This window comes from Rhinatrema bivittatum, chromosome 3 (genome assembly GCF_901001135.1).
Source record: "Rhinatrema bivittatum chromosome 3, aRhiBiv1.1, whole genome shotgun sequence".
Lineage (NCBI taxonomy): Eukaryota > Metazoa > Chordata > Amphibia > Gymnophiona > Rhinatrematidae > Rhinatrema > Rhinatrema bivittatum.
This window is the reverse complement of record NC_042617.1, coordinates 107,479,861-107,507,666: the sequence shown is the minus strand read 5'-3', so window position 1 is coordinate 107,507,666 and position 27,806 is coordinate 107,479,861. Positions and strand designations below refer to the sequence as shown.

General features: G+C 45.2%; 1 protein-coding gene across 4 annotated transcripts in view; it reads right to left on the bottom strand.

Moving 5' to 3' along the window:
* Positions 1 to 9,580: 9,580 nt before the first annotated feature.
* MACROD2 (mono-ADP ribosylhydrolase 2) overlaps positions 9,581 to 27,806 on the bottom strand; it is a 2,649,380-nt gene continuing 2,631,154 nt past the window's right edge. For all 4 annotated transcript variants that reach the window (XM_029593573.1, XM_029593571.1, XM_029593572.1 and 1 more), the window contains one exon: positions 9,581 to 11,445. Coding sequence is in view for 1 of the 4 variants with exons in the window: in XM_029593572.1 (XP_029449432.1) it covers positions 11,417 to 11,445 (29 nt within the window). In the remaining 3 variants the exon portion in view is untranslated. The remainder of the gene's footprint in view (positions 11,446 to 27,806) is intronic.

The window sequence follows — 27,806 nt, the reverse complement described above, 5'->3', positions numbered from 1 at the left end:
CCCAGACTGCCCCTCTGCCGAGGCCTGGCTCGTGCATGTAACAGGGGTTTACACGCGCGGCTGGGCCCCTTTTAAAATGCACACGGTGGGCGCAAGGCCCGGCCACACACATAACACCTGTGATTTACACGCGCGGGCCATTAAAAATCGAGCCATATATATGATCGTCAAAAAACTGAATAAACTTAAAATTTTAAATGAATTATTAGCAATTGAAAGAAGAAGCCAAAGTACTCTATGATTATTTTTTGTGATTTGTAACATAACATTTGTAACATATTTCTCCTCCTGAACGATGGACTCTGGCACTTCTAAGCACATTATGCTTTAACCTGTCTTCTCTATTGTATTATATTTATAATTTATACCTGCTTAACCTCTTTCCAGCTGTTTAAGCTCCAAGTTCTTTCTCCTTGTTGAATGTAACTTTGCCTTTTTTCCACTGCAATTGTTTAATTACTTTAGTTGTCGCTTCAGTTTTTTACCCTTGTTCGATGTAAACCGATCCGATATGGGTTTTACTATGAAGGTCGGTATAGAAAAGTGTTAAATAAATAAATAAATAATAAATAAATATACAGAATATACTGATCATGCTAAAAAATCATCATTAATTTGATTATCAAATGTTTAAGACTTCAGTTGCCTTGTTCTCATGAAAACCACATGTATTGCTGCATTTATATCGACAGCACTATAGTTCCATGCATTTGTTGACTCATTCTTATAGTATCGCAATGCCACCAAATATTGCTATAGTTAGAGAAATGAGTGCCAAAGTGAACTTAGATGATGTCAAATCTCATAAGTGCATTGGAAAAGAAGCATAGATTAACAGGATGACAAACTGATCGCTTGATGATGAAAAATGGCCACAATGTAACCAAGGCTACCTGTCTGCACAAACACCCATACAGCACTGTATATTCAAATGTTATTATTGCTAAGCAAACCCAAAAAATGTATTGATTTAAATTTTCAGGTTAATTCTCAGTATACCATAATATGATGGGTCAATCAAATTAAGGAATGTATATTATATAAAAATATAAAACAAATGAATTTGAGGGGTTTTAAAGAGGTAACATTACGGTGCAAAAAGGAGATCCATAAACTAAACAATGTATCACAACATCGACATTCTGGGGTAAATTTTCGGGGATTTACGCGCGTGGCCAATTTTACGCCAGGCCAATTTTCAAAGGGCCCGGCCACGCGCGTAAAATCCCCAGGACGCATCTAAGTCCCGGAGCCGTGGGGAGGGGGCGGGGCAGGGCGTGGTTAGAGGTGGCCGGCAGAGCGGCCATTTGCCACGGTGCTGGGGGGTCGCGTGCCAGCAGGCTGCCGGCCGCACTCAATTTTCTCCTGCTCTGAGGCAGGAGCAAATGGTAGATAAGGTTTTGGGGGGAGGGGGGGGTTTGGATAGGGCTAGGGGGCGGGAAGGTTAGGGAAAGGGGTAGGAAGTTTAGTATAGGGGGTAGGGAAGTTCCCTCCCAGGCCGCTCCTAATTGGAGCAGACTGGGCAGGAACTGCGGAAGGCCGTGGGCGTCGGCGCTCACAGGTTGCACAAATGTGCACCCCCTTGCGCGCGTCGACCCCCAATTTTATAACATGCGCGCACTGGAGCGTGCATGTTATAAAATCGCGTCCATGTGTGCGCGCGCATTCTTTTAAAATCTACCCTATAGATTGCACATGTTCTATGTGCAAATTGTGGAAAAATAGTGGGAATAACCATAACTTAATAGATCATCGATTAATCCGCTTACCAAATGGTGAAACACTTCAGTCACTGTATTCTCATAGAAACCTCTTGTACTGCTGAAATTAAACTGACAGCACTATAGTGTCACGCATAAATTTGCTACATTCTCACAGTGTGGAAACATCACATAGTATTGCTTTACTAAGAGAAATGCGCGCCAAAGTTAGCTTTTAATGACATCATTTCCTATGAGTGCGTCGAAAATGTAACAGTGATTGAGGAGAACAAAATGGTCGCTGTTGAGAAAAAGTAATCGTGATGTAACCAGAACTACCCACTGTGCACAAACAACCATATTGCACTATATATTCAAATGTTTATCATTGCTAAGCATCCTGAACAGATATATCCATTCAAAATTTCATGTCACTAATCAGTACGGGCCGGATTTTAAAAAGGTTATGCGCATAAATCTGGAGGATTTACGCGTGTAACCGGTCCTGCGTGCGCCGCGCCCATTTGTCTCCAAACTGGCAAAATTGTTAGATGCCACCCCTGTGTTTGGCCATCTGTGCTGCTTGTCCATGGAAAATTGTACACAATATACCAAATGAGGTCTCAATAAAGTCTTATACAGAGGTAATATCACCTCCCCTTTCCTCTTCCTATGCATCCAAGCAGCTTTCTGGCTTTTGCCCCCATCTTATCTATTTGTTGGGTTACCTTAAGATCATCAGACATGATCAGCCCCAGATCCTGCTTCTGTTTTGTGTTCAGAAGAACTTCACCCCCTATACTGTATTGTGCCCTTGGATTTTTGCAACCCAAAGTCCTGAGACTGAGTTTTATCTTAACTGCCAGACTCTAGACCAGTGGTTCTCAACATTTTTTTCTGCTAGGACGCACCTGATAGATGATACATAAGTGACAACTGAACCCATGACCATCATGAGGGATTATGCGTGTGGCTGGGCCTTGGTGCACGCCGGGTCGAATTTTCAAAGAGGTCTGGCCATGCGTGTAAAGCCTCATACGTGCACAAGTGCCGGGCCTCTTCAAAGGTGCGTGGGCGGGGTCTGGGCGAGGAGGGGTGCGCCGAGACAACGGCATCGTACACTGTCCCAGGGAAGCGCGCACCGGCTGACGGCCGGCGCAAGTAAATTGCTCTGCTCCCAAGGAGCAGTATTTAAAAGTAAAAGAATTAGGGGTAGCTAGGTCGGGGTTAGGGGTCGGGGTGGAGAGGGGAAAGAGAAAGTTAGGTAGGGGGGGGTATGGAAGTTTCCTTCCAGCCTGCTCCTTAATTGGAGCGGACTGGGAGGTAACTTGAGGAGGCCCGATTGCGTCGCCGCATGTACTCTTAGAAATGTGGCTCCCCTGTGCACTACTCCGCCACAGATGCGCATGCAGATTATAAAATTTGGCGCACATGTATGTGCGGCCCATGGATTTTTTTAAAACATGCGAGCGGTGGTGTGCGCATGTTATAAATTGGCACATTCATGTGAGCACGCTGTGCGTGCACATTTAAAATCTACCTCTTACTCTGCATCCACAGGAATCCCACGACCCCCAATAATAGGTGCATTCCAGATCTAGGATATTTCCCCAAATAACTCACCCTACAAGAAAAGACATTCTGATACTGGTATCATTTCAGTATCAGGAAAAAAAGCTCTCTACTACCAAGCACATTGTAAAATACCAAACCTGAAAAAAAAAAGCTCAGCACATGTATAGCAAACCTGCCATACCATAACAGCACTAACTCCGAGGACTCAAACAACAATATCCCTACCAAGGAAAAGGCAGCAGTGCACCACCAATGCATGTCCTATTGAGAAAGCGCAACAAATAAAATTGATACAAATGCCTAAATGCTAATAAAATACCTCACCTTGGTCACACACACAGAACAGGCCTTCACTAAATACAGAATAATAGATCACAAATTACAAATGTGTAGATAAAACCTAGAATGGAAACCCCCAAAATCCACTCTGTATGCAGTGCAAAAATGGAGAATTAGAAACAGAAATATATTTCTCCTACACTAAGCAAAGTATAAAGATAGAAGAAATGCACATTCCCAAACTCACATATGGCTTTTGCATCCTGGCACTCCCCTTCCATGCTCCCATCATTTCTCATTTCTCCCAATTTTTCCATTTCAATCATCCTCTTGCATATCCCTGTCTAGCATTCCGGACTATCAAATCCTCTTCCCTGTACTCCCTCTCCCTACCTCCTTCCTCCCTTCCCTGTCCAACTATCCTGACTCCTGTTTTTCCCCCCCTTCCTGCTCAGTAGCCCCCACATTCCCTCTCTATTCCACCTCCCTCCCCAGCATCTCCAACCTTCTTTGCCCCCCCCCCCCCCATAGGTGAAGACAGCATCAGCAGTATCACTTCCAGGCCCAGCGGGGAAGATAAGTTATATTACATCTGACTCAGAAGAGCAGGAGTTGGCAAAGTCGTGCTTTGATCTGGGTTGAATGAGGAAACTGCCTCCCACTGAGCCAGAAAGAGAAGGAAGCAAGAGTAGCCTCTCATCAGGTCTGATAAAGGAGAAGTTACCCAGCACCCATCTGGTTAACGAGATCAGCCTCCTTCTGGCCCTGCGACAGACCTTCCAAGACCTTGTGACACACAAGTGTGTCCCGACACACTTGTTGAGAACCACTGCTCTAGACTATTCCTGAAGTATCACTAAATCCCTTGTCATGTTTTCTACACCTTCCAGAGGTCTAACTTGTTACAGATTTTGGTGGCATCCACAAAATTAAAATGTTTATCATTTTACCTATTTTTTTTAAACAACCACTATTTACTGCATAAGGTTTGCTGCTTTTCTCATATGTTTCCTCTGTATCAGCTATAACTGAACTCATTGAGGAGTAGATATATTGACATTTAAACTCAGATCATGGTAACACCATTAAAAATCTAGTATAGTGAAAATAAATTCCTATAAGTTTCTGCAAAATTTAGTTAAGAATAAAAGTAACTTTATTAGTTTCTAATCACCAGGGTCTGTCCTTTATGCTCTTTAGAATAATTAATTCTGTTCTGAGTCAAAAGTAATGTTAAATAAATGTAAAACCTCACAGTTGATTGAAAAAAATATTTTACTTCTAAGAATATTCCGAGAAGCTTAATTTTCATGTTATTAAAATTAAAGGTGCCATATTATGTTTAAATAGCAGTGGAGCAGAAGACTCATGTTTAATTTTCATTTTTGAAGGGAATATTTGGGAAGGGGAAGGTGTCAGAATATGCTATGGAATTGGAACATTCAGAATTCAGGGTGAGAATGAGTAGGTGACAGCAGCAGCTGGTTCACAAATGGCCTTGGTAAGTTTAGTTTCAGACTAGGACAATATCTTTTAAAAAGACATGCAGGAACACGTGCCCCTGCCCAGGGATGCGGCCATTTTATAACATACGCATGTATATGCATGCTTGTTGAAAAGAAGAAAATTAAAATGAACAAATATGTAAAAAATATAGAGAAATCTTTGGGGTAGATTTTAAAAGCCTGTGTGCCTATTTTGCATAGGCCGCTGGCGCGTGCAAAGCCCCGGGACGTGCGTAAGTCCCGGGGCTTCGTAAAAGGGGCGGGAGGGGGCATGTCCGGAAGGCGTGTCGGCAGTCCAGGGGCTTGTCTGGGGTCAGGGGGCGGTCCGAGGCGGGTCCAGGGGCGTGGCAATGGTTCGGGGTGGGCTGGGAGGGCGGTCCCGATTCCCCCGGCACTGCGGCCTGTGCCGGGGATGGCGAGGCGGCACGCGCAAGTTACACCTGCCTCAAGCAGGCGTAACTTGCACAACAAAGGTGGTGGGGGGGTTTAGGTAGGGCTGGGGGGTGGGTTAGATAGGGGAAGGGAAGGGAAGATGGGGGGACGCGGAAGGAAAGTTCCCTCCGAGGCCGCTCCGATTTCGGAGTGGCCTTGGAGGGAATGGAGGCAGGCTGCGTGGCTCGGCGTGCGCAGGCTGCCGATTTTGCGCAGCCTTGCCTGCGCCGACCCCGGATTTTATAAGATACGCGTGGCTCGCACGTATCTTATAAATCCGGCGTACTTTTGTTTGCGCCGATTGTGCGAACAAAAGTACGCGCACGCTACTTTTTTAAGATCTACCCCCAAAGTGTATGATACAAAGTATGTTGGTTTCTTGGGGATAGTCTGCTGATTGGCTGAGCTGACCTTAGCACCTTATAAATAAATCTTAAATAACGCACAAGTAACAACATTGTCATCTTTAACAACTTTAATTATGATTCTGCATTAACAAACATAATATGAAGGCATCACTTGTTTAAAGTTTTAGATGTAAGACACAGAAAAATAAAAATAAAATCCTAAGCAAATTTTTCCACTTAAATGTCACAGATTAACAAAAAAGCATTAATTAACCCATTTAGTTGTTTATATGCTAGATTTTTTTCAAGCAACAGACTATATTTATTTGCATTTAATTCAAAACAGATTTTGATCAAAAATTACATTTGCTGACCTTCTTTATGTCATAAATGTCAGGGTAAGGCAAATCCTTGATGAATCATATGATAACATTCTTAATTCTCCATTTAAAAACAAAACATATCCAACAAATTCAGCAAACTTTTCAATGTAAAAGCAGTGCAGACATGCAACAAGAAAGGTCCTTCTTGAATTAAAAAGAATCAAGCAGAAATAGTATTAATTCATAAAGAAACTGTCTAGTGCCCCATGTAGAAAGATTTACAACTAGTTGCAGTGAATAATAGGCAATCTAATCTCCTGGAAGGTATTGCAGACATTCCCTTTGTATGCTATTCTGAAAGAAAAATTGTTTATCTCCAGAGCAGTTACTACTTGGAAGACCAGTATATTCTCTTCTAGAATCAGTTCTGTTTTAGCATTTGAACTATTATATAAAAAGCATATTTTTACACTTTGAATGCAAAATAGTCTGTACTATTACAATGCGTCTGTTTCACAATTTTTGTATTTATTCTAGGAAGTTCTGGTTTTTTTTCTTTTTCACAAAGTGTACCACATACTTCACAAAATCAATAGCAACTACTTGAATTCTGTTAGTTTCATAGCAAATATATAATTTTACTTTTCTTTAGGTTATTCTGGCAATCAGTAAGCTATTTGGGCAGTAAAGTGGTAATTTATTACTTTTTTTGTTTTTTTTAGCAAAGGCTTATAGACCAGGTATATGTCCAATTTGTATAATTATTTTTTTAGGTAGTACTCATACTTTGCTACAAAATTCCTTAGCAGTTCATAAAGTTAAATTATAATGCCAATGAAATGACTTTTGTTCATGTACATATGGTTGTCAAAAGTGTTTATTTTTTCATTTTCTGAATATTTTCAGGAAAATAGCCAAAGTCTTCAAAAGAAAGAAGCAAAAACAGTGAAAATCAACATTAACAGAGCTTTTAGCTGGTTTTAAAATTAATTTTTTTAAAGAAAAAGTTAGCTAAAGCCACAGAAAAGCTGTGAAGTGGCAATTTTACATTTTTTTTGTATCATGCAAAGATTTTCCCATTAAAATCAATTACTAGAAGATTGATATATAAAATACAAATGTTTTTGCATTGGTATCTAATTTGGATTAGTAGTCTGTTTTGAGACCTTGTGTTCCTTAATATGCACCAAGAAATGAGTTAGAATGAAATTGTTTTGTGCAAACATGAAAAAACAGTTTTTCCCATGTGTACTTTCTCAGTGAAAACATTTGCACACCTTTTGTACTAAATTTTTCACTTATTTCATTGTTGGCACAGAGAAAGAATTTCACTAAAACTAGATTACCATTTTCCAATCATATTCTGTAGTCTTTCAGGTTTTTCCAGTATCAGCATACCTTTCCATGCCACTCCAAACAGCTGTCTTTTGAAAATTGTGTTTCTGAACATGGTAGATTCTCTGGTTCATAGGCAATTTTTTAATTCTAGAAGTTCAAAGGTTCCTTTTTATTTGTATGCATGTCAATGCATAAGAACAAACCAAACAGGATTACTATTAGGTGCAGTGGACATATTTATGGAGAGAGACTGCCATCTCCTTGGAATAAATTGCTTCAAGATAGGTCACATGATACTGTACCCTGTGTGCAGGAGGCAGATAGCAGTGTGCTGATCCTGTGACTGTGGTAATTGAAACTGCACAGAAACAATTAATGACACTGCAGGAAATAACTTGGTGCAAATGGGATATTGTCAAACCACCAGGAAATATGGCGAGAAAGAAGCAATGGTGAAGGGGCACTAATAGTCAGGTGTATATATATCAAGTGTAGCATAAAAACATTAAAGATCTGAAATCAAGCAAGAGATCAGCATAGCCTAAATTGTTTCTCTGCCTCCAGTGCTGGTCATTGCAGAGCTGCTTCCGATTGCTAGGAACTCCAGGTAGTCCATTGCTGGTTTTAGAGATTTCACAGCATTACTCATCTCAAGATAGCTTTAATAGATTTCTGCAGTTTACCTGGGGATTCTCACAGCCATCCATCCGTAACTTTTCAGAAGGTATCACCTAGCATTGTATGCTTAAAGATATAAATCCTTATTTTTCATATTCATATCTACCATCTTCATTTTAAGACCTGGACACTTACTCCTTTTTCACCCCCTAGCTACTGTGAATTGCACTTTGTTTGGCACTCAGTGCAGTCAAATAGCTTCAGCCTGGGAAAAGCAGAAAGAAAACGCGCATTTGAAATTATTTTAGTGAAAAAAGGTTCATAAAAACGTATGGATCTAATCTACTAAGTTTTTTCCCCACAGAGGCAGCAAGGTGAAAGCTTTAGTAAAGCTATACCTATGTATGTTCTAGACTTACAATGGTGCCTGTTTTGTTTTTGTTTTGTTTTCAGGGCTGCCTTCAGTTTTCCCAACACTCCATTTGAATTCCTGCGCCTTACACACAACCACTTTCTGAAGACTGTTTCAAAGTTAGATGAACAGAAACGTCTGCATACAAATCCCACACTTTTCTGTAATGAATCCCCAAGATACTACTGCCATTGCTGGACACACAGGAAGCAGCACCAGACTTCATTCACAAGTCATTACAATCAAAAGTGCAATTTGGTTTTATGCAAGAATATGAGAACAGATGGCTTCCAGTACTGCTGGAAGTCATGTTCACATACAAACAGAATAGAAAGGGAGTCTGTTTTACTCTTTCATCTCTATTTGTTTCAATACGTTTCCTCAAGAAGCTAGAAATATTGGGCACTGTTCAGAGCTTGTTTCAGCAGTGAGACTGTATTATTATGTACCTTTACTTTTGGCATCCTTTGCATTTTTTTCTGCCTTACAGAGATTTATTACAGATTCCAAGAAAAGGGACAAGGTAATGGTTTTTTTTTTTTTGGGAAAATAAGGTTATGAATAAAAATGGGATGCTTGATTATTTTGGGAGTAATACTGTAACAGCCCACATAAAGCAAACAGCAAATGCATGCTTCAATTACATCCATTTTCAAAGAGGAATATATACATAAATCTGCTTTGAAATATATCCCACCACAATCTGCACAAGTTACACCCAGCTAAATCACACATTTTTTGTGAACTTTTGTATGTGTGCATTATAAAATCCCAAAGTATGCACATACGTCCAGATCCCTTCCCCAATTCTTCTGCTTCCAGGAAAGCCTCTGCTCGGATCTGTGAAAACTTAAACGCATGAACACCGACCTACTTGCATAAGTTTATCCATGCATTGGGTGGGATATTTGTAAATAGACCATTAGTGTGCATAAAACACTAATTTACCAACAGACGTTCCTTTCTAATTACCCTAACTGGATAGAATACGTGACATAAGGTTGTTTTTTCTTAACCAAATAACTGTTAATTGCATCCATGATATAGTATGTTGACTCTTGAGGTATAAAAATCATAAGGAGTTAGTGTTGAGAGAAGTGCTGTTTGAACAACACCATCTTAATGTGATCTGAAGTCGGTTCAGGAAAGCAAATAACTGAAGGGAGCAGTTTTCAAACTATCCTCTTTGGTACAAAGTCTTCAGGTCCTTTTCACCCATAGACTTTGCACCGACTTTCAAAAAAAAAGTACACACCTACTATAGTTTCCTTTTGAAACCTGTGAACATAAAATGCCCATGCACTTTTGCACCTGCTCTTTGAGAAGGCAGGTTTTATATGGAAAATCATACATGCAGAGTTGAAAAGACAACTGTATGCATTTTCCAATCCCTCCCAAACATAATGCCTTCCCTCAATGAGGCTAAAAGAACTCATCTTGTGGAACCCAATATTGAGGGAGGGCAATTTTCAGCCAGCAAACTTACACAGATAAACATTATTTACCTGCATAAATGACTTGAAAACTTTTTTTTTTCCATAGCCACATTTACAATTAGGAAGGAATTATTTGTTAGATTAAAAAAAAATCTCAATAAATGAAATACCTCCTTAGAAAATAAGACCATATGATCATGCCACAAAATTGAGTCTTGCCACACTTGTCTGATCTCATTTTCCAAAGATCAAGTCATTAATACTTTAAATATTCTTCTTGTTGAATTAGACTTACTAAACTTCTTTATGAGAAATACTCTGATGTGTGTGAAGAGATATCTTATATTTCTGGGTAACAACACACTCATGCATAGTAAGGTCTATCAAAGTAGCATTTCAGTAGTCAACCTTTGGTTGATAATATCTTGAAATGTTCAACTGAGCGAGTATCATACTAGCTACTTTTTAGTGAGAAAACCTTTTAATTGGACAGTTAATACCTACTATCATTTTGGGCCCATCTGCCTAGCTGGCCTTTAATACATTGCTGGGATCTATCAAAGTTCAATTCACAGACATTTCTCAACAACGAACAGCAAATCACAAAGGAAGAGAGAATCAGTTTCTGGCATGTACTACTTTTTAAATTATGGAAGAAATTACTTTTAGGATAAAAGTTATTTTTTTTTATCTGTAAAGGGCATGTAACCTTTTACAATGGAGCTATAGATCTGTGGCTAAGCATTTGCATATACAGTGTAGATGACTTTTTGGCTTCCAATGTTGAAATGCTGCTTAAAGTTACATTCAACTGTGTGCTACTACGTACTCATAGATACACATTTTTAACATGTTTTAATCCTAATGTGCCAACAGTACAGACTTTATAATGTTAAGCACATTCCGCAGTAACAAAACAGCCAGGACAAATTGAATACTATTGCCTAACACTAACTTTACAGCAACCTCCATAATCTTTTTTCCCCCCCAAAAGATTAGCAACTGCAATTATTTCCAACTCTGGCACTTAGTCTTCCATGAATAAAATAAATCCTCAAATTACACTGGAAAAAATAAATTCTGTTCCATGAAATACACTGGAATAATAAGTTGTAAGTAAAATGCCTCAAAAGCTATAATCTGAGGCTAGAAAAAAAGCAAAACAAAACCTGCAGTAAGAAATTAAGCCTAAAGTTTGTCTCAAAAAAATGTGGCAGTAACTATAGAGGACAGTACAAAAGATTCATAAAACCTGGACACCACAATCAAAATAAGGGAAAAACTCTTAACAGATTTACAGAACAAAATGCAAATCGAGAATTGTAAATAATCAAAGCAAGGAGCCCCCTTATCCTCCACCCTCCTACATTGATCACCGCTTGGTGCTGTCCTCTCCCTTCACTTAGAAAGTTGCCATACAACATCAATGACTGCTGTTGAGTTTCACTAGTTCATTGTGCTTGCTTTTCATCTTGTTCCTCTGTGAAGAAGAAGGAAGAAACATTCTGTTAAGATCACGATAAGCTGTCACAAGCTTAGTAGGTTTGCATTTTTAAGACATTTTTGTAAATTTATTTCTCTCTTCAAAAGGACAAGTAGCCAAATGTCTATCTGATTTTCTTAGCAATTCTAAGTGCTCAAGCAGATGGTAGTGTGTATCACTAAACAGAGTATGAATCAATGCTAGTCAACATGGCACTTCTAAAAATGGCCTTCATGAGTGATGTAAAGTACAGAACGTTCTCATTTTAACTTTTTCCCATGAGTGAATATTTCACTATGGAAATCACTGAGTATAGCAACTGAAATTACAGATTAGGATTCACAACAACAAAATACAATAAAAACTCTCCAATGAAACAAGAAAGGATTTGTGGATACAGCTAGGAGTAGAAACTCAAGACCTGAACAAGACCTCCATGGTTTCTTCTCCTAGCTGTATTAGTGACTTATCAGACGATTTTCAATACAGTCAATCATTTCACAGAATGCAATGGAGAAGTGAAACATTTTGGTTTATCCACTAGATCACATGAACATGCAGCAAAATTGCCATTACTGCCTAAGAGGTAGATTTTATAAATTTGCATGAGGGCGTACTTTTGTTCGCGCACCAGGCGCGAAAAAAGTGCGCTGGATTTTATAAGATACGTGCGTAGCCGCGCGTATCTTATAAAATCCGGGGTCGGCGCACGCAAGGGGGTGCACATTTGTGCAACCTGCGCGCGCCGAGCCCGGCGCGCGTTGCCTGTTCCCTCCAAGGCCGCTCCGAAATCGGAACGGTCTCGGAGGGAACTTTCCTTCCTCCCCCCACCTTCCCCTCCCTTCCCCTACCTAACCCACCCCCTGGCCCTGCTGAAAGCAGGCGTCAATCTGCGCGCGCCAGCAGACTGCTGGCGTGCCATCACCCGACCCAGGGGCTGGTCCAGAGGCCTCGACCATGCCCCCGGGCCGGCACCACGTCCCCCGATCCCACCCCGAACCGCCCCCTGACCCCGGTCCCGCCCCCGGACACGCTCCCTCCCCGCCCCTTTTACGAAGCCCCGGGACTTATGCGCGTCCTGGGGCTGTGCGCGCGCCGGCAGCCTATACAAAATAGGTGCGCCGGCGCGCGAGGGCCCTGCGCGCGTAAATCCGGCCGGATTTACGTGTGCAGGGCATTTAAAATCCGGCCCATTGTGTTTTCAGTGTTTCACTCTGCTTTTAGATATTTTAACTGTATTTCAACATTTTGGCAGGTTGAATTTCTGACTTGTTGCTGGAGGCCACAGAGTCCCTTATAATGTAAAATTATGGTTTGGAGTATTTTTTTTTCTGCCCCAAGCTATTCTTTTTAAGGGCCTAAAAGTTTCTCTCCTTTTTCATCCAGCTATACCTGAACTAATGCTGGGATTCAGGTGCCGTGAGCCTTCATTCACAACTACTTGGGGAGTTTTATGCTACTTTAAGAGGCCACGGTTCCAAGTCTTGCAACTACAGCAATGGTCCTGAGGAAAGGACCCATGTACCTTTCAAAACTCTGTTTCACTGGTTCTAAATTCAGCCATCTAGTAGAGCACCGCACTGAGAACCAGTGAAGCCAGAGTTCGTATCCTACGTTTCCCACTGAAGCTCCTTGTCATCTTGGACAAGTCACTTAACCCAGGGCCGGTGCAAGGGGATTTGGCGCCCTAGGCGAGCCTTCTCCCTTGCGCCCCCCCCCCCCCCCCCCCCGTTGCGCCGCCACCCTCCGGTCTTGGCCCCGATTCCTACCTCATTCTCGATCACGCCCGCTGACTGTGTGGTTTTCTGGGTCGCGAGCAGGTTGGGCACTGCTTGCGGCCTGCCAAATCTCCACTCCTCTTTGCCATCGCTTGCGGCCCCATATGACTCGCACCCAGTGGTGCACCAAGGGTCTCCGGTGCCCAGGGGCCAATGCATTTGTGTGCCTCTCCAGCACCCCCACCCCCCCTTAATCCTTCTTGTACTAATGTTTAAGGTCACAAAAAATCAGTGGCGTCTCTAAACAGAAGAATTTGGGGGGGAAGCCAAAATGACATTTCTTCATCACACCCACCTCTATAGGTGGGTGTGATGAAGAAATGCTTTAAAATTGGTTATAAAAAAAAGTGTTAATAAAGTCCAAAGGGTCTTCTGCATAATTTTAAAAAGCTGGCCAGTTTCACACTATATAATTATTTGATAGCCTCATTCAACTAATTCTTTATGGCTATGAGAGTGAAGTCTGGAATTTATAGGAAGGGACAGACTGTCAATATAAATCCTGCACCTCCAGTTCTGTAACTCTGTGCATCCACTGAAATCCCCCCAAACAATGGAGCTTGGATGTTTCCCTTACAGCTCATCATAGTAAAAGATATTTTCAAATTCTGGGGTCACCTCACAGTAACAGCAGCACAAACACCTTCCACTGCCAGGCACATTGTGAACTAACACAAAACCTCGCAAAAAAGACACTCAAAATCTATACTGAAATCCCATCGTAACATAACAGTAATAACACCAAGGACTCAAACAACAATAACCCTACCTGTGAAAAAGCAAGGGTAAATATTATACTGCGTCCTAGAATACCAATACACCACCTACTGAGGAAACAAAACAAACCAGATTGCTATAGATCCCTATGCTAGCAGAATCTCTCATCATGGTCACACACACAGAGCAGAGACAGACCCTCACCAAATACAGAATACAAAATAAAGGAGCACAAATTAGAAAAAACTGAAATGGAAACCCCAAGAAGCCAGACTCTGTGTATTAATAATGGAAAAACAGAACCACCATTCCTCATAAAACAATAAAATCAAGAAACATAAGCATCAGTTATAATAGTAAAACCATACTAATAAAATAATATTTTAAAACTACTGATAAATAGAATTTCTATTAATTAAAATCATATACATTTTTTACAATTTCCCAAACACCAATAAAATATTTCAAAACAGCACATATATCAAATAACACCCAATAATTAAAACTAATAAGGATTTTAAAAAGCCCCTGCTGTCCATGCATGGAAGCTCTTGATTTCCAGTCACCCTGATATTGTCGAGGATTAGGAGGTTTTCCTCTCTCTCTCACACATACTCACATGTCCATTCTCTCTCACACATACACTGTCACATACATACACATTCATGCTCTTATACCCACCATAACCTCTCGCTCTCACAGACACTGACACACTCTCAGGTGTAAGACACTCTCTCCCCAACACACACTCCCCCCCCCACACACTCTTACACCCCTGGATTTTCTCATACACACTCATGCTCTCACTCTCACTGGCTTCCTCACATACACACAAACACACACACCCAGGCAAGCTCCCAATCATTCTCACACTGACCCCCGGGCAGGCTCTCATTCATTTTCACACCACACCCTCACCATCCCCCAGGCATGCACACATTCATTCTCACACACACAGACCCCCAGACAGGCACCAATTCATTCTCATACACAGACACACCCTCAGGCAGGCACCCATGCATTCACACACACATACACCCCCAGGCAGTCTCCCATTCATACACATGCACACATTAAAGGCAGACCCCTTCTCTTTCTTTTGCCAGCAACCTCAGAGCCTCTCTCATTCCTCTGCTGCCACTGTCACTGCTGCTGCGTGGCTATTGGGGAGGCACTGATTGGTGATTGCTGCTACTGGCACTGAAGCCCATTTTGCTGCCTCCTCTCTGCCGTGGGCTTCCACTTCCTCCATGCTGATCTCCTACATTGTGCATAGAGAAAGTGCTACTCTTGCACATTTCCAAAGATTACATGTGCCAATCAGTAAAAAGTAATTTTTTTTTTTTACTTTGCTGTCTGATCTTAGTTTTCTAATCGGTTGGTCACAGGATTTTTTTTCCACCTTTCCTTTCTTATTTTTTTTGCCAATTCCTTTTATATTGTCTTTTTTTCTATTTCTTTTCTCTCCATCTGTCTTCTTCCCTCAAAATCACAGTCAGGTTCTCATTCTCACATGCTTTCTCTCTCTCACACACACACATGCTCTCTCTCATACAATCATTCATACACACAGTCTCTCACTGGCACATGCTGTCTGACTCTCACACACAAAGGCTCTCTCTCACTCCCACAAGCTGTCTTGCTCAAGCATAGGCTCTCACTGTCACATGCTGTCTCTCTCTCACACACTCACACACACACAGAGGCTCTCACATGCTGTCTCTGCAAACATTCAGGTCCTCACTCCCACACACAGTCTCTCAACTCACTCTCACACACAAACTCAACTCAACTCATCTCATACACGCGCACACACACACCCCCTCAGCCTCTCTCTCACCTCTGGGCCTCCTCTTCGCGGGTCGCCGCAGGATGGGCTCTGCAGCGGCCCTGGTCTTCTCGGGCCGCCCGCAATGTGGGATTCGCAGCGGCCCGTAAGCGCTGCTCCTCTTCTGCACGTGGCTGATGCTCCTCCTCCTTCCGACACGTGGCTGATGCTCGTCTTCCTTCTGGCACGCGGCTGATGCTCCTCTTCCGGCACGCAGCTGATGCTCCTGCCCCTTCCTGCCCGCGTGGCTCCGGCAACATTTTTCTTCCGGGGCCGCGGGGGCAGGAAGGAGGAGTATTTGCAGGCTTAGAGCGACCTTTTTTTTCAGGCCGTGGTGACGTGAGGTCCTCCACGGCCCTGCCGATCTTCGGCGGCCCTATGAGCCTTCTTATCGGCTACCAGCGGCTCGGCGCCCCCTAATGCTAGGCGCCCTAGGCGATCGCCTAGTTCGCCTAGTGCTTCCACCGGCCCTGACTTAAGGGCCGGTGGAAGCACTAACCAAGAAGTAATCTATGCGCGACTGGGTTGCATGCGCCCTAGCTACATGAGTGAAATCTTTCTCACAGGGATGTAAGGTTCTCCAGGAGTCAATTAAATGTAAAGTATTTTCTAGGGCACGGAGTCCTTTACTAGGCGGGCTTGAGGCAGGGGTACTCCTGCCTCAAGCCAAACAGGATCAGGGGTACTCCTGCCTCAAGCCAAACAGGATCACGTAACGCGTTAAAATCCCCAGTAGTATAATCATGGGTCAGTAATGATTTTATATGCTTAATGAGTCCAAAGTGAAAAGAATTCAAAGTTGATGTAGCATGACATTTTCCATTGTATTCATTGTTGCAGAATTTCTTAACTCATCATAGTATTGACAACATTCAATTTCGTAAGATAATGTAGCTACTTAGCTTTTTTTGCATGTGAAGAAACGCCTGAGAGTTAAAGATGTTACAAGGCTCAAGTTGTACTAGCCCGACATGGATGGTGTTTCGGCGTCCACCTTCATCAAGGAGCCGAATGTATGTGAGATGATTTTCGTGGCATTTTCACCAACATGGAAATAATGCGTTTCCCTCACATTCCTACATTATCTTAAGAAATTGAATGTTGTCATTACTATGATGCATTAAGAAATTCTGGAACAATGAATACAATGAGAAATGTCATGCTATGTTGCGACCCCAGTCGCTTACGCAGCGACCAGGGCTCTTACCTTCCCCGCGGGTCTCCTCCCTGCGCCGCGAGCCGCGCGATTCCGGGCCGGCCTGGCCGCATGGCAGCGGCGTCCTCCTCGTGGGGACGCCGGCAAGCCCGAGGATAGCTCCGCCCCCTGCGGGGGAATGCGCGCGCGCGAGGGCTGTCCTTTTGAGCTCCCAGCACCCGGATGTGCCGATCCGCCCTCCTTCTGACGTCAGCCCCGGAGGGGGATTTAAACCCGCAGCTTTCTTCTTTGCTTTGCCTTGCAACGTGGTCACTCCTTGGAGAGAGTTAGTTGCTGCTATCCTGCGTGTCTTGATCCTGGTTTGTCTCACGATTCTGCCTGCCTGCTGCCTGCCTTGATCCTGGTTTGTCTCACGATTCTGCCTGCCTGCTGCCTGCCTTGATCCTGGTTTGTCTCACGATTCTGCCTGCCTGCTGCCTGCCTTGATCCTGGTTTGTTTCACGTCTCTGCCTGTTCACTGCCTGCCTCGACTCTGGCTCGCTTCTTGGAGCCACTACTTGCTGCATACCCAGACTCCGGCACACCTCCTCGTTCCTGTCTTCAGCTACCAGTCCAGACTTCTGTCCGTCCTCGGTTTTCCCTCACGCCAGTGACTCTCCTAAGTCCCAGCGGTCCGGGTCCCTACGGGCTCCTCCTGGGGGGACCTCGGACTTCCAGGGCGAAGCCACCTAAGTCCTAGCGACCCGGGCCCTAACAGCTCCTCTGGTGGGGTCACGGGTTTCCAGGTGAAGATCCATCCCGCACTGTGTGTGTCTGCCTTCCGACCGTCCCATATTGCCGGTCGGCCCAAGGATCCACACCCGGAGCACAACAGTTTGCAAGGCCATGGATCCGGCAGACCTAGCTGGTCTACAGGCCATTCCCGGACTGGCTCAACGTTTGGTTCAACAACAACAGGTACTGGACACCCTGGCGGCCACCGTGGAACGATTGGCTACCCGTATGGACGTTGAGCCCGCGGCACTGGTTCCGGTAGCCATACCTGCCCCAGTGGTGACGCTTCATACTCCCACGCAGCTTCCAGCTCCCACACGTTTTGCTGGGGACTCTAAGGCTTGTGCGGGCTTCCTGAATCAGTGTTTTGTACGGTTCGCCCTGCTACCCAATCAGTTTCCCTCAGATGGAATCAAGGTGGCTTACATCTTTTCATTACTTGATGGTCGAGCCTTAAACTGGGCGTCTCCCATGTGGGATAAGAATGATCCCGCCCTGAGTGATCTGAGTTTGTTCGTGGAGGAATTTCGAGCAGCATTCGATGAACCAGCACGTCAGGCCTCCGCAACTTCTGAACTACTCCAGCTTCGGCAGGGGACACGAACCCTAGCCGACTACGCTCTGGAGTTCCGCACCCTTGCCCAAGAAGTGGGTTGGGCCGATAACGCCCTTCGCGGGGTTTTTCTTGAAGGCCTGGCGGCTAGAATAAAGGACGAGCTTGCAGCTCGGGACCTTCCAGAGGACCTGAACTCACTTATTAACGTGGCTGGGCGCATCGACCGACGCCTGCAGCAATGAGCGAAGGAAGGGCGCTTCCCTCGCCGTCTGGTCCCCGTACCGTCAGCTACCGCTAGATCTTCGAACTCCGGATCTCGGACCACCGGCTCCTCAGCAGAGTCTTCTCAGGAAGAGCCTATGCACCTAGGAAGATCCGCTCTGACCCCCGAGGAGAGGCAACGCCGCCGAGACTTGCGTTTATGTTTATACTGCGGAGGTAAAGGCCATTTCCTGGCCCAATGCAAGGAGCGTCCGGGAAACTCCCGCACCTAGGGGTAAGTGAGGAGGTTCCCCTAGGTTGTCTGAATGCAACTCCTCATTGTACCGTACCCGTAACCCTCAAATATCCGGGGGGTTCTTTCAACACAAAGGCCCTCATAGATTCCGGCGCAGGAGGGAACTTTATCACTCAGGATTTGGTACGACACCTTCAGCTCTCCACGCAGCGTCAGGAACCTCCCTTACGGGTCACCTCCATTCAGGGTACACCGCTCGCCGGCAGTATAACTACTAGTACCAAGCCCATCATCCTTCAGACTGGTCTGCTTCACACTGAGAGGATTTCGTTCCTGGTTTTGGAGAAATCGGTATATCCCGTGGTCCTGGGGTTACCCTGGCTCCAACTACATTCCCCGGAGATTCGATGGGACGATTTCCAGATTGTCCGTTGGGGTGCACACTGCTCCCATTCTTGCATCCAGCCCTGGAGGGGTCCGCAAACGCCTCTGGCGCAGACTGATGTCAGGCTTCAGCTTCCGTTTCCCTACCAGGATTTTGCTGATGTGTTCTCTAAGGAAAAAGCGGAGTTGCTTCCACAGCATCGTCCATTTGATTGCGCGATTGACTTGCTTCCTGGCTCCACTCCCCCCCGTGGGAGAGTATACCCACTTTCTCAGCCTGAAACCCGAGCCATGTCTGAGTACATTTCGGAGAATCTCGCCAAGGGGTTTATTCGCCCCTCTAAGTCGCCCGCAGGAGCGGGTTTCTTTTTTGTGGCTAAGAAAGATGGGTCTTTGCGGCCCTGTATAGACTATCGTGGACTTAATGCCATAACCAAGAAAAATCGCTACCCACTGCCGTTAATCCCGGAGCTGTTGGACAAACTCCAGGGGGCACAAGTATTCACGAAGCTGGACTTGCGAGGGGCCTACAATTTGGTTCGTATCCGTCCCGGGGATGAATGGAAGACCGCTTTCAACACCCGGGATGGACATTACGAATACTTAGTGATGCCATTTGGCCTATGCAATGCTCCTGCAGTGTTCCAGCACTTAATGAATGAGATCCTCCGGGACTTCCTACAATCATGCGTTATAGTATATTTAGATGACGTTCTTATCTACTCCTCGGATCTAGCCTCTCACCGAAGGCATGTTCGACAGGTACTCCAGATTCTGCGGGATCATCGGTTATATGCGAAATTAGAAAAATGTCTCTTTGAGCAGAATTCCTTGCCCTTTTTAGGGTATATCGTTTCTGCAACTGGTTTTCGCATGGATCCCAGCAAAGTATCTGCCATCCGAAATTGGCCCCGGCCGGTGGGCCTGAAGGCTTTGCAACGTTTTTTGGGCTTTGCAAATTTCTACCGCCACTTTATTCCACGGTATTCCCAGCTGGTGGCACCTCTCACCACCCTAACCAAGAAGGGTGCGGACACTCGAATCTGGCCTTCCGAGGCTTGCAAAGCTTTTGAGGACTTAAAGGAGGCTTTCCTCCATGACACCTGTTTGCGACATCCGGATCCCACTCAGCCATTCTTCGTGGAGGTAGATGCCTCTAGTGTTGCGGTAGGGGCGGTCCTCTCACAAAAGTCCTCTTCTGGCCATTTGTTCCCTTGCTCCTATTTTTCTAAGAAATTCACTTCCGCCGAAAACAACTATGGGATTGGCGACAAGGAGCTATTGGCAATCAAGTTGGCACTAGAAGAGTGGAGGCAATGGTTGGAGGGGGCGACTCATCCTGTGACGGTCTACACCGATCACAAGAATTTGGAATTCCTGAACCAAGCCCAGCGGCTGAACCCCAGACAAGCACGTTGGTCGCTGTTTTTCAGTCGGTTTGACTTTCTCCTCAAGTATCGACCTGCCGCGAAGAACGTCTGGGCGGACGCCCTCTCGAGGAATGATATTCCGGAGGAGAAGGAGGAGATCCCTCAGTATATTATCGATCCAGCCAAGGTCCAGTTAGCCAATACTATCGTATCCTCTGTTGAACGTGTTGTAGTCTCTCGCAGGGACCGCAAAAGAGTTCTTGCCTGGGCTCATGATTCCCTCTCTGGTGGTCACGCCGGTAGGGAGAGGACCCTCAATCTTCTCAACCGCTATTACTGGTGGCCTAAGGTGCGCCAGGATGTACGCCTGTACGTGGATTCTTGCCCAGTTTGCGCCCGGCAGAAACCTCTGAACGGTCGCCCATGGGGGCTTCTGCAGCCTCTTCCCATTCCCACGGAACCCTGGACCCATATCGCCACTGATTTTGTGGTGGATTTACCCCCTTCCAAGGGCAATACGGTGATATGGGTAACAGTAGACCGCTTCTCCAAAATGGTTCATCTCGTACCATTACCCAAGTTGCCATCAGCACCAGAGTTAGCCCACCTGTTCACACAGCATATCTTCAGGGCTCATGGACTTCCGCAAAGTATCGTTTCTGATCGGGGCCCACAGTTCACGGCTCGATTTTGGCGGGCCATCTGCCGGAAATTTGGGATACAGTTGAACCTATCTACAGCCTTCCACCCACAAAGCAATGGGCAGACCGAACGCATGAATAAGTCCTTGAAGACGTTCCTTCGAAGTTTTGTCTCCGAAAGAGGAGACAATTGGGTGTCCCTCCTTCCCTGGGCCGAGTTTGCCTACAACAACCACACCCACTCGATAACAGGACAATCACCTTTCCAGACCGTTTTCGGTCGCCACCTGAAACCTCCGGTGCCCATTCCTGTTACCGTGCCTTCACCGGCAGCACTAACGGTGGCCCAACACATTCATCATCTATGGAGGTCGGTCCAACGCCGACTCACTTCCTCAGCCGAAAAGATGCAGAAATATGCCAATCGCCACCGTCGACCAGCACCCATATTCTTACCCGGTACTAAGGTATGGCTAAGCACCAGAAACCTCCATTTGCCAGGTTGCTCCAAGAAATTGGCATCAAGATACTGTGGCCCTTTCACTATCGCTGAACGCATAGGGTTGGTCTCTTATAGACTCCGTCTACCCTCTTCTTTACGTGTCCACAACGTGTTCCATGTCTCTCTACTGAAGCCAGTGGTACTCTCCCGTTTCCATCAACCCTCGACTGATGCTGTATCATCCCCCTCTAATGAAGAACCTACCTATCAGGTACGCGAAGTACTAGATGTTCGTTTCCGGGCTCGTCGCTGGGAATACCTGTTGGCATGGGAGGGTTGCGGTCCTGAAGAGGATTCCTGGGAGCCAGCTCGGAACATTCTGGACAAATCGCTGTTAGCTCGCTTCCATCAGGACAATCCCGGTAAGCCGGGTCCCCTGAGGAGGGGCCGTAAGAAAGGGGGTACTGTTGCGACCCCAGTCGCTTACGCAGCGACCAGGGCTCTTACCTTCCCCGTGGGTCTCCTCCCTGCGCCGCGAGCCGCGCGATTCCGGGCCGGCCTGGCCGCATGGCAGCGGCGTCCTCCTCGTGGGGACGCCGGCAAGCCCGAGGATAGCTCCGCCCCCTGCGGGGGAATGCGCGCGCGCGAGGGCTGTCCTTTTGAGCTCCCAGCACCCGGATGTGCCGATCCGCCCTCCTTCTGACGTCAGCCCCGGAGGGGGATTTAAACCCGCAGCTTTCTTCTTTGCTTTGCCTTGCAACGTGGTCACTCCTTGGAGAGAGTTAGTTGCTGCTATCCTGCGTGTCTTGATCCTGGTTTGTCTCACGATTCTGCCTGCCTGCTGCCTGCCTTGATCCTGGTTTGTCTCACGATTCTGCCTGCCTGCTGCCTGCCTTGATCCTGGTTTGTCTCACGATTCTGCCTGCCTGCTGCCTGCCTTGATCCTGGTTTGTTTCACGTCTCTGCCTGTTCACTGCCTGCCTCGACTCTGGCTCGCTTCTTGGAGCCACTACTTGCTGCATACCCAGACTCCGGCACACCTCCTCGTTCCTGTCTTCAGCTACCAGTCCAGACTTCTGTCCGTCCTCGGTTTTCCCTCACGCCAGTGACTCTCCTAAGTCCCAGCGGTCCGGGTCCCTACGGGCTCCTCCTGGGGGGACCTCGGACTTCCAGGGCGAAGCCACCTAAGTCCTAGCGACCCGGGCCCTAACAGCTCCTCTGGTGGGGTCACGGGTTTCCAGGTGAAGATCCATCCCGCACTGTGTGTGTCTGCCTTCCGACCGTCCCATATTGCCGGTCGGCCCAAGGATCCACACCCGGAGCACAACATGCTACATCAACTTTGAATTCTTTTCACTTTGGACTCACTAAGCATATAAAATCATTACTGACCCATGATTATACTACTGGTGTAAAACGTTATGCTGAATAGCATTCACATTTACGCCTATGTATGAGGTCTACTTAATGATATAAAAAAACCGTAATTCACTGTGATTTGTTTTGTTGATAAACTGTTGTACTTTAGCCTTATTATTATGAGCAATTTAAATATGTCATCTTTGGGAATGTGTATTTCTTATATTTTTGTATTTTGCTCTTTCTTAAATATTCCACTGTTCAGAAATTTTAGTTTCTCAGGCTTTCTATTTTGGTTTTATCTGCATGTTTCTGTTTCTAATTTATAGTCTCTTATTTCTATATTAGGTAAGGGTCAGTCTCAGTTTTTCCTGTGTGTGACAGAAATGCAGTATTTCTGCTAGTGTGTAGTTTCTCTGTAGTAGTAGTCCAGCTTGTTCTGTTATTCCCGTAGGTGATGTATTAATGTTCTAGGGCCTGTGTAGTATTTGCATTGCTGCTTTTTCATAAGGTTGCTGTTATTTGAATCCTGAGAGTCAGTGCTGTGACTGTATGGCAAGGTTCTAGATGCCTCGTTCTTTGCAAGAGTTTGTGCTACTTCACAAAATGGCAGTGGAGGGTTATTTTTTGCTGAGGTGACACCAGAATTTGAATTTTTTTTCATGTTAGTTGTAATGTGAATTGCCCTAGCTCTGTGCTGCACCTGTTCTGATGATTAATTATATTTTATTGTATTTATGAAGATTTCTGGTTTTCTGCAAAGATGGTTCATGAAAGAATACATTAATTTTTGTTTTATTACATGATTGGATCTGATTGTTTTCTATACTTGTGCATTTATAAACTGTAATAAATATAAAATAAATTCTGATTAATAAGGAATTTTTAATGCTGGTAAGTGCTAGAAATAATTGAAGTAAAATATTTTAAAGTTTCATACATGATGCATAATGGCTGTTGCAAATTACTTAGAAAGCCATTCTAGGGTGCAATATATGGCATTATTTATCAGTAAAAAAAACAACTAGTAGACCTGCATGCCTACAGCCCATCCATGTTAACCTTGTGCCCACCCAAAAAATCAATTCTGGCTATGCCACTGCCCTGTGGATTCATTTCTGGAAGGGAAGAGAGCAATATCATGCATGAATCATCCAGTATCAACAAGCAACTGGGGATAAGGCAGAGGGATGAAGCTGATGATAGTAAGGATGACTACATCATGGAGAGCGGAAATCCAGATCCAGTAGAAATGGAAGGGAGTACATGTACTGGTGAAACTCGGCTAAGTGGAGAACTAAATCCTAATGCAAAGGAGTTTCATCCAGAATCAATGGGAGGAGACCCTAAGGAACCTATCATACCAGCAACAATGATAACTCATTTGACTGGGACAGTGCAGTTGATGAGGAACAGTGTACATCCACTTTGGAAGGGGAAAGGACTTTAAACGAATCAGTAGATAAAGTTGAGTTACCACCACAACCCCAAAGACTGTGGAGAGCGAGAAAATTGCCTAGCAGATTTGATGGTTTTGAAGTGCAATTGCCCAAAGGGGTATATTCTCACAGCATGATAAGACGACCTTACTCAGAGGACCCACTTGAAGTATGTACAGCTATGCAACTATTAAATAATATGATGCAGGAGTAATTGAGCAAACAAACAGAATTAATATATAAGCTGTGGGCTTAAGTACCTGTCAGGGACATCAGGTTTTAAGAGGGGACCATGTAACCCACTTTAGTAAAATAACACTGAAGAACTACCAATTGGGTGCTGTCCCTTTAAGGGCTGCAAACTCACAGCAGAGCTGGGGTCAGTTTGGGGCATGTGTAAACAGATCAATACTTCCTGAGCAAGATGGAGGCAGTTCTCTGCTTTGCCCTGAAACTAAAAGAAAATTGTTAGTTTTAATTAAGGATCCATGCTGTGAAGGATGGGTAATTTGAATTGCCAGAGACTGAGGGTTCCCTTGGCAATAAGTGTTCAGCCATTAGGATCAAAAAGAAGCGCTGACATCATCTCCCGCCCTTCAGCATTCAAAGGGCTTCACAGTAGGACACAAGCTGGGACTTTGAAATAAATGCAGACTGTGTAAAGAGTGGAGATAGCTGCTGAATTGTCACCAGTTTAAATCTTTGAGCAGTATTTCATGTCTAAGCTACTGCAGTTTGCATATGTTTTTCAGAGTGAGCAGAATGATTAAGAATGCTACTTATTCAATAAAGTTTAATGCTGTTATATGTTAACGCAGTGTTTAACTTCATTATTGGTGCTGGGCTATCAGTTGAACTGCAGGTCTCTACAGCCTTAACCTTGTATAGTCTGGTTAACCCTGAAGTAATAAACTACAAGAAACCAGTGCCATATATATATTACAAGGTTACACAAGTTTTCTACATTAATCATTTTATGCATGCTTTCATGTGAAACCATTCCTTTAGAATAGCCACATACACAAAAGCTCTGATACCTTTCCTAACAGACAGGTCGATACAGTAACGTTGAGTTAAAGATTCCCGGTCTGTAACGTGCTGGGAGCGCACAATACAGACGAGTAAGGCCATCCAGCGATACAGTCTCCAGTTTCACGCGTCCTTAGCGCTTCCTAAACCCTTTCCTAAACCCTTTCCGCACCCAGCATGTAAATGAACGAAAAAGCTGTATAATGAAGGAATTAGCTATTCCCCTGCGATACTGTAACGGGCGCTGATATTATCTCCTCCGTAACCCGCTGTTCTGCCGCGGCCTTAACCTGCTAGTTTACCGCCTCCCCCTAGTAGGAGTTAGTGTAGTGTAGTGCAGTGTAAAAACATTGCTTACCCGCCCTGGTCCCGTCCGGTCTCCTGCAGCCCCGTCCGGTCCCCTCCTCCCGAAGCAAAAAAAAAACAAACGAAAAAGTAGCAAGGCTCGGGCCTGCTATGGTAAGTGTAAAAAGTGTTAAAAACAAAAAACCTGTGTGTTATATAAAAAAATAAAACAATTTTAAATACCTGTCGGAGGGCCGTGGGTCCAGGCGGCCGGTGGGCGGCGGGCAGCCATCAGCGGCATCCGGTAGTCCCTTCTCCCTTCCTCCCTCCCTCCCCTGCCTGGATGAGCGCCAAAATCGCACGGGCGGGTCGGCAGCGGGGGGGCGGCAGCAGGATCCGGGAGCGGCGGGTAGGCAGCAGCGGGGTCCGGGGGGGGGCAGCGGCAGCGGGGTCCGGGGGGGCAGCGGCAGCAGGATCCAGGGGCGGCAGCGAGATCCGGGGAGCGAGTAGCGGCAGCGTGTTCGATCGGGCAGGCAGGTAGGTGGCAAAATAAAGATGGCCGCCTGCACGGGGAAATCGTGCAATTGGCCGCTGAAGACGTGACGTCACGACGTTTGGCGTCACGGGGTGTGACGTCACGTCCTTCAGCGGCCAATTGCACGATTTTCCCGTGCAGGCGGCCATCTTTATTTTGCCACCTACCTGCCTGCCCGATCGAACACGCTGCCGCTACTCGCTCCCCGGATCTCGCTGCCACCCCTGGATCCTGCTGCCGCTGCCCCCCCGGACCCCGCTGCCGCTGCCCCCCCGAACCCCGCTGCTGCCTACCCGCCGCTCCCGGATCCTGCTGCCGCCCCCCCGCTGCCGCCCCGCCCGTGCGATTTTGGCGCTCATCCAGGCAGGGGAGGGAGGGAGGAAGGGAGAAGGGACTACCGGATGCCGCTGATGGCTGCCCGCCGCCCACCGGCCGCCTGGACCCACGGCCCTCCGACAGGTATTTAAAATTGTTTTATTTTTTTATATAACACACAGGTTTTTTGTTTTTTACACTTTTTACACTTTTTAAACTTTTTTACACTTCCTGGTGCCTGTCATTTCCAATGTCATTTGAAATGACAGGTACCAGCGCACCCAGGTTACTGTATAGGCGCTGTTACAGCGCCTATACAGTAAAATGGGTTGCGCGGGCATAACCCTTCCCTAACGCTTCACAGCCGCGGCATGCATTTGCATGCGATTAGAGGAGAGTATCGGGGAGTTAGTGAAGAGAACTGTGCGTGCGGGGAGGAAGGGTGCGCCTGACACTGCCGCACTGTTTTTACTGCGGCCTTACTGTATCGAGCCGAGAGGAGGAGAGTAGGGTGAGATGTTTGTCAAACAAATGAAATGTGTGTTGACTTACAATCTACATTGTGAATTGCTGGTTCTCCCCTATAAGTGTGTGAGTAAAGAAAAAATGCAAGAACAATTAACTGGTTAAGGTTCAATTCCAATAACATCTTTGGTAAAAACGTTTGACACATATGGAACATCAGCTTTGATAAGGCCTTGAGTTATACATAAGCTTTGTGCCATTAAAAATATGCATTTTTAGGTCATGCTGTTGAGCTAACAAATGTGAGGAGTCTCATCAGATGGATAAGAACCTGGCTTATGATCCATGGCCTAGTGGGGTGATGTTGATCATTAAACTCTTATTTCTCCTGAATCTTGCAAGGGTCTTTGTAATCAGGAACATTAGTGGACAAGCTTACAGAATTGCCTGAGAGGTATCATGATCAGCCTATTTTCGAAGTAGAAAAATATATAAACTCCTGATCTTTAGAGATATACCACAACTACAACTAAATTTTTAGTAATAAATTATTCTAATGCAAAATTAAAAGGTAAAATATTACACTGGTAATGTGCTTCTCAAAAAATAAAATAAAATAAAATGAGATAGGTTCTGTTGGGCTGCAAGGGTAAAACTCACTTTGAGCTCTACAAAGCCCAGACTATCTGTTTGATTCATGAGCTAAAGAGTGAGATATATAGATCTGATAAATTTCTCCTTGATAAAAAAAACAGGTTCAGTCTCGTATGTGCTAGATAGTTTAACTCTTCAGCCTTTTTTGGACATATGGAAATGTTGAGTATAAAA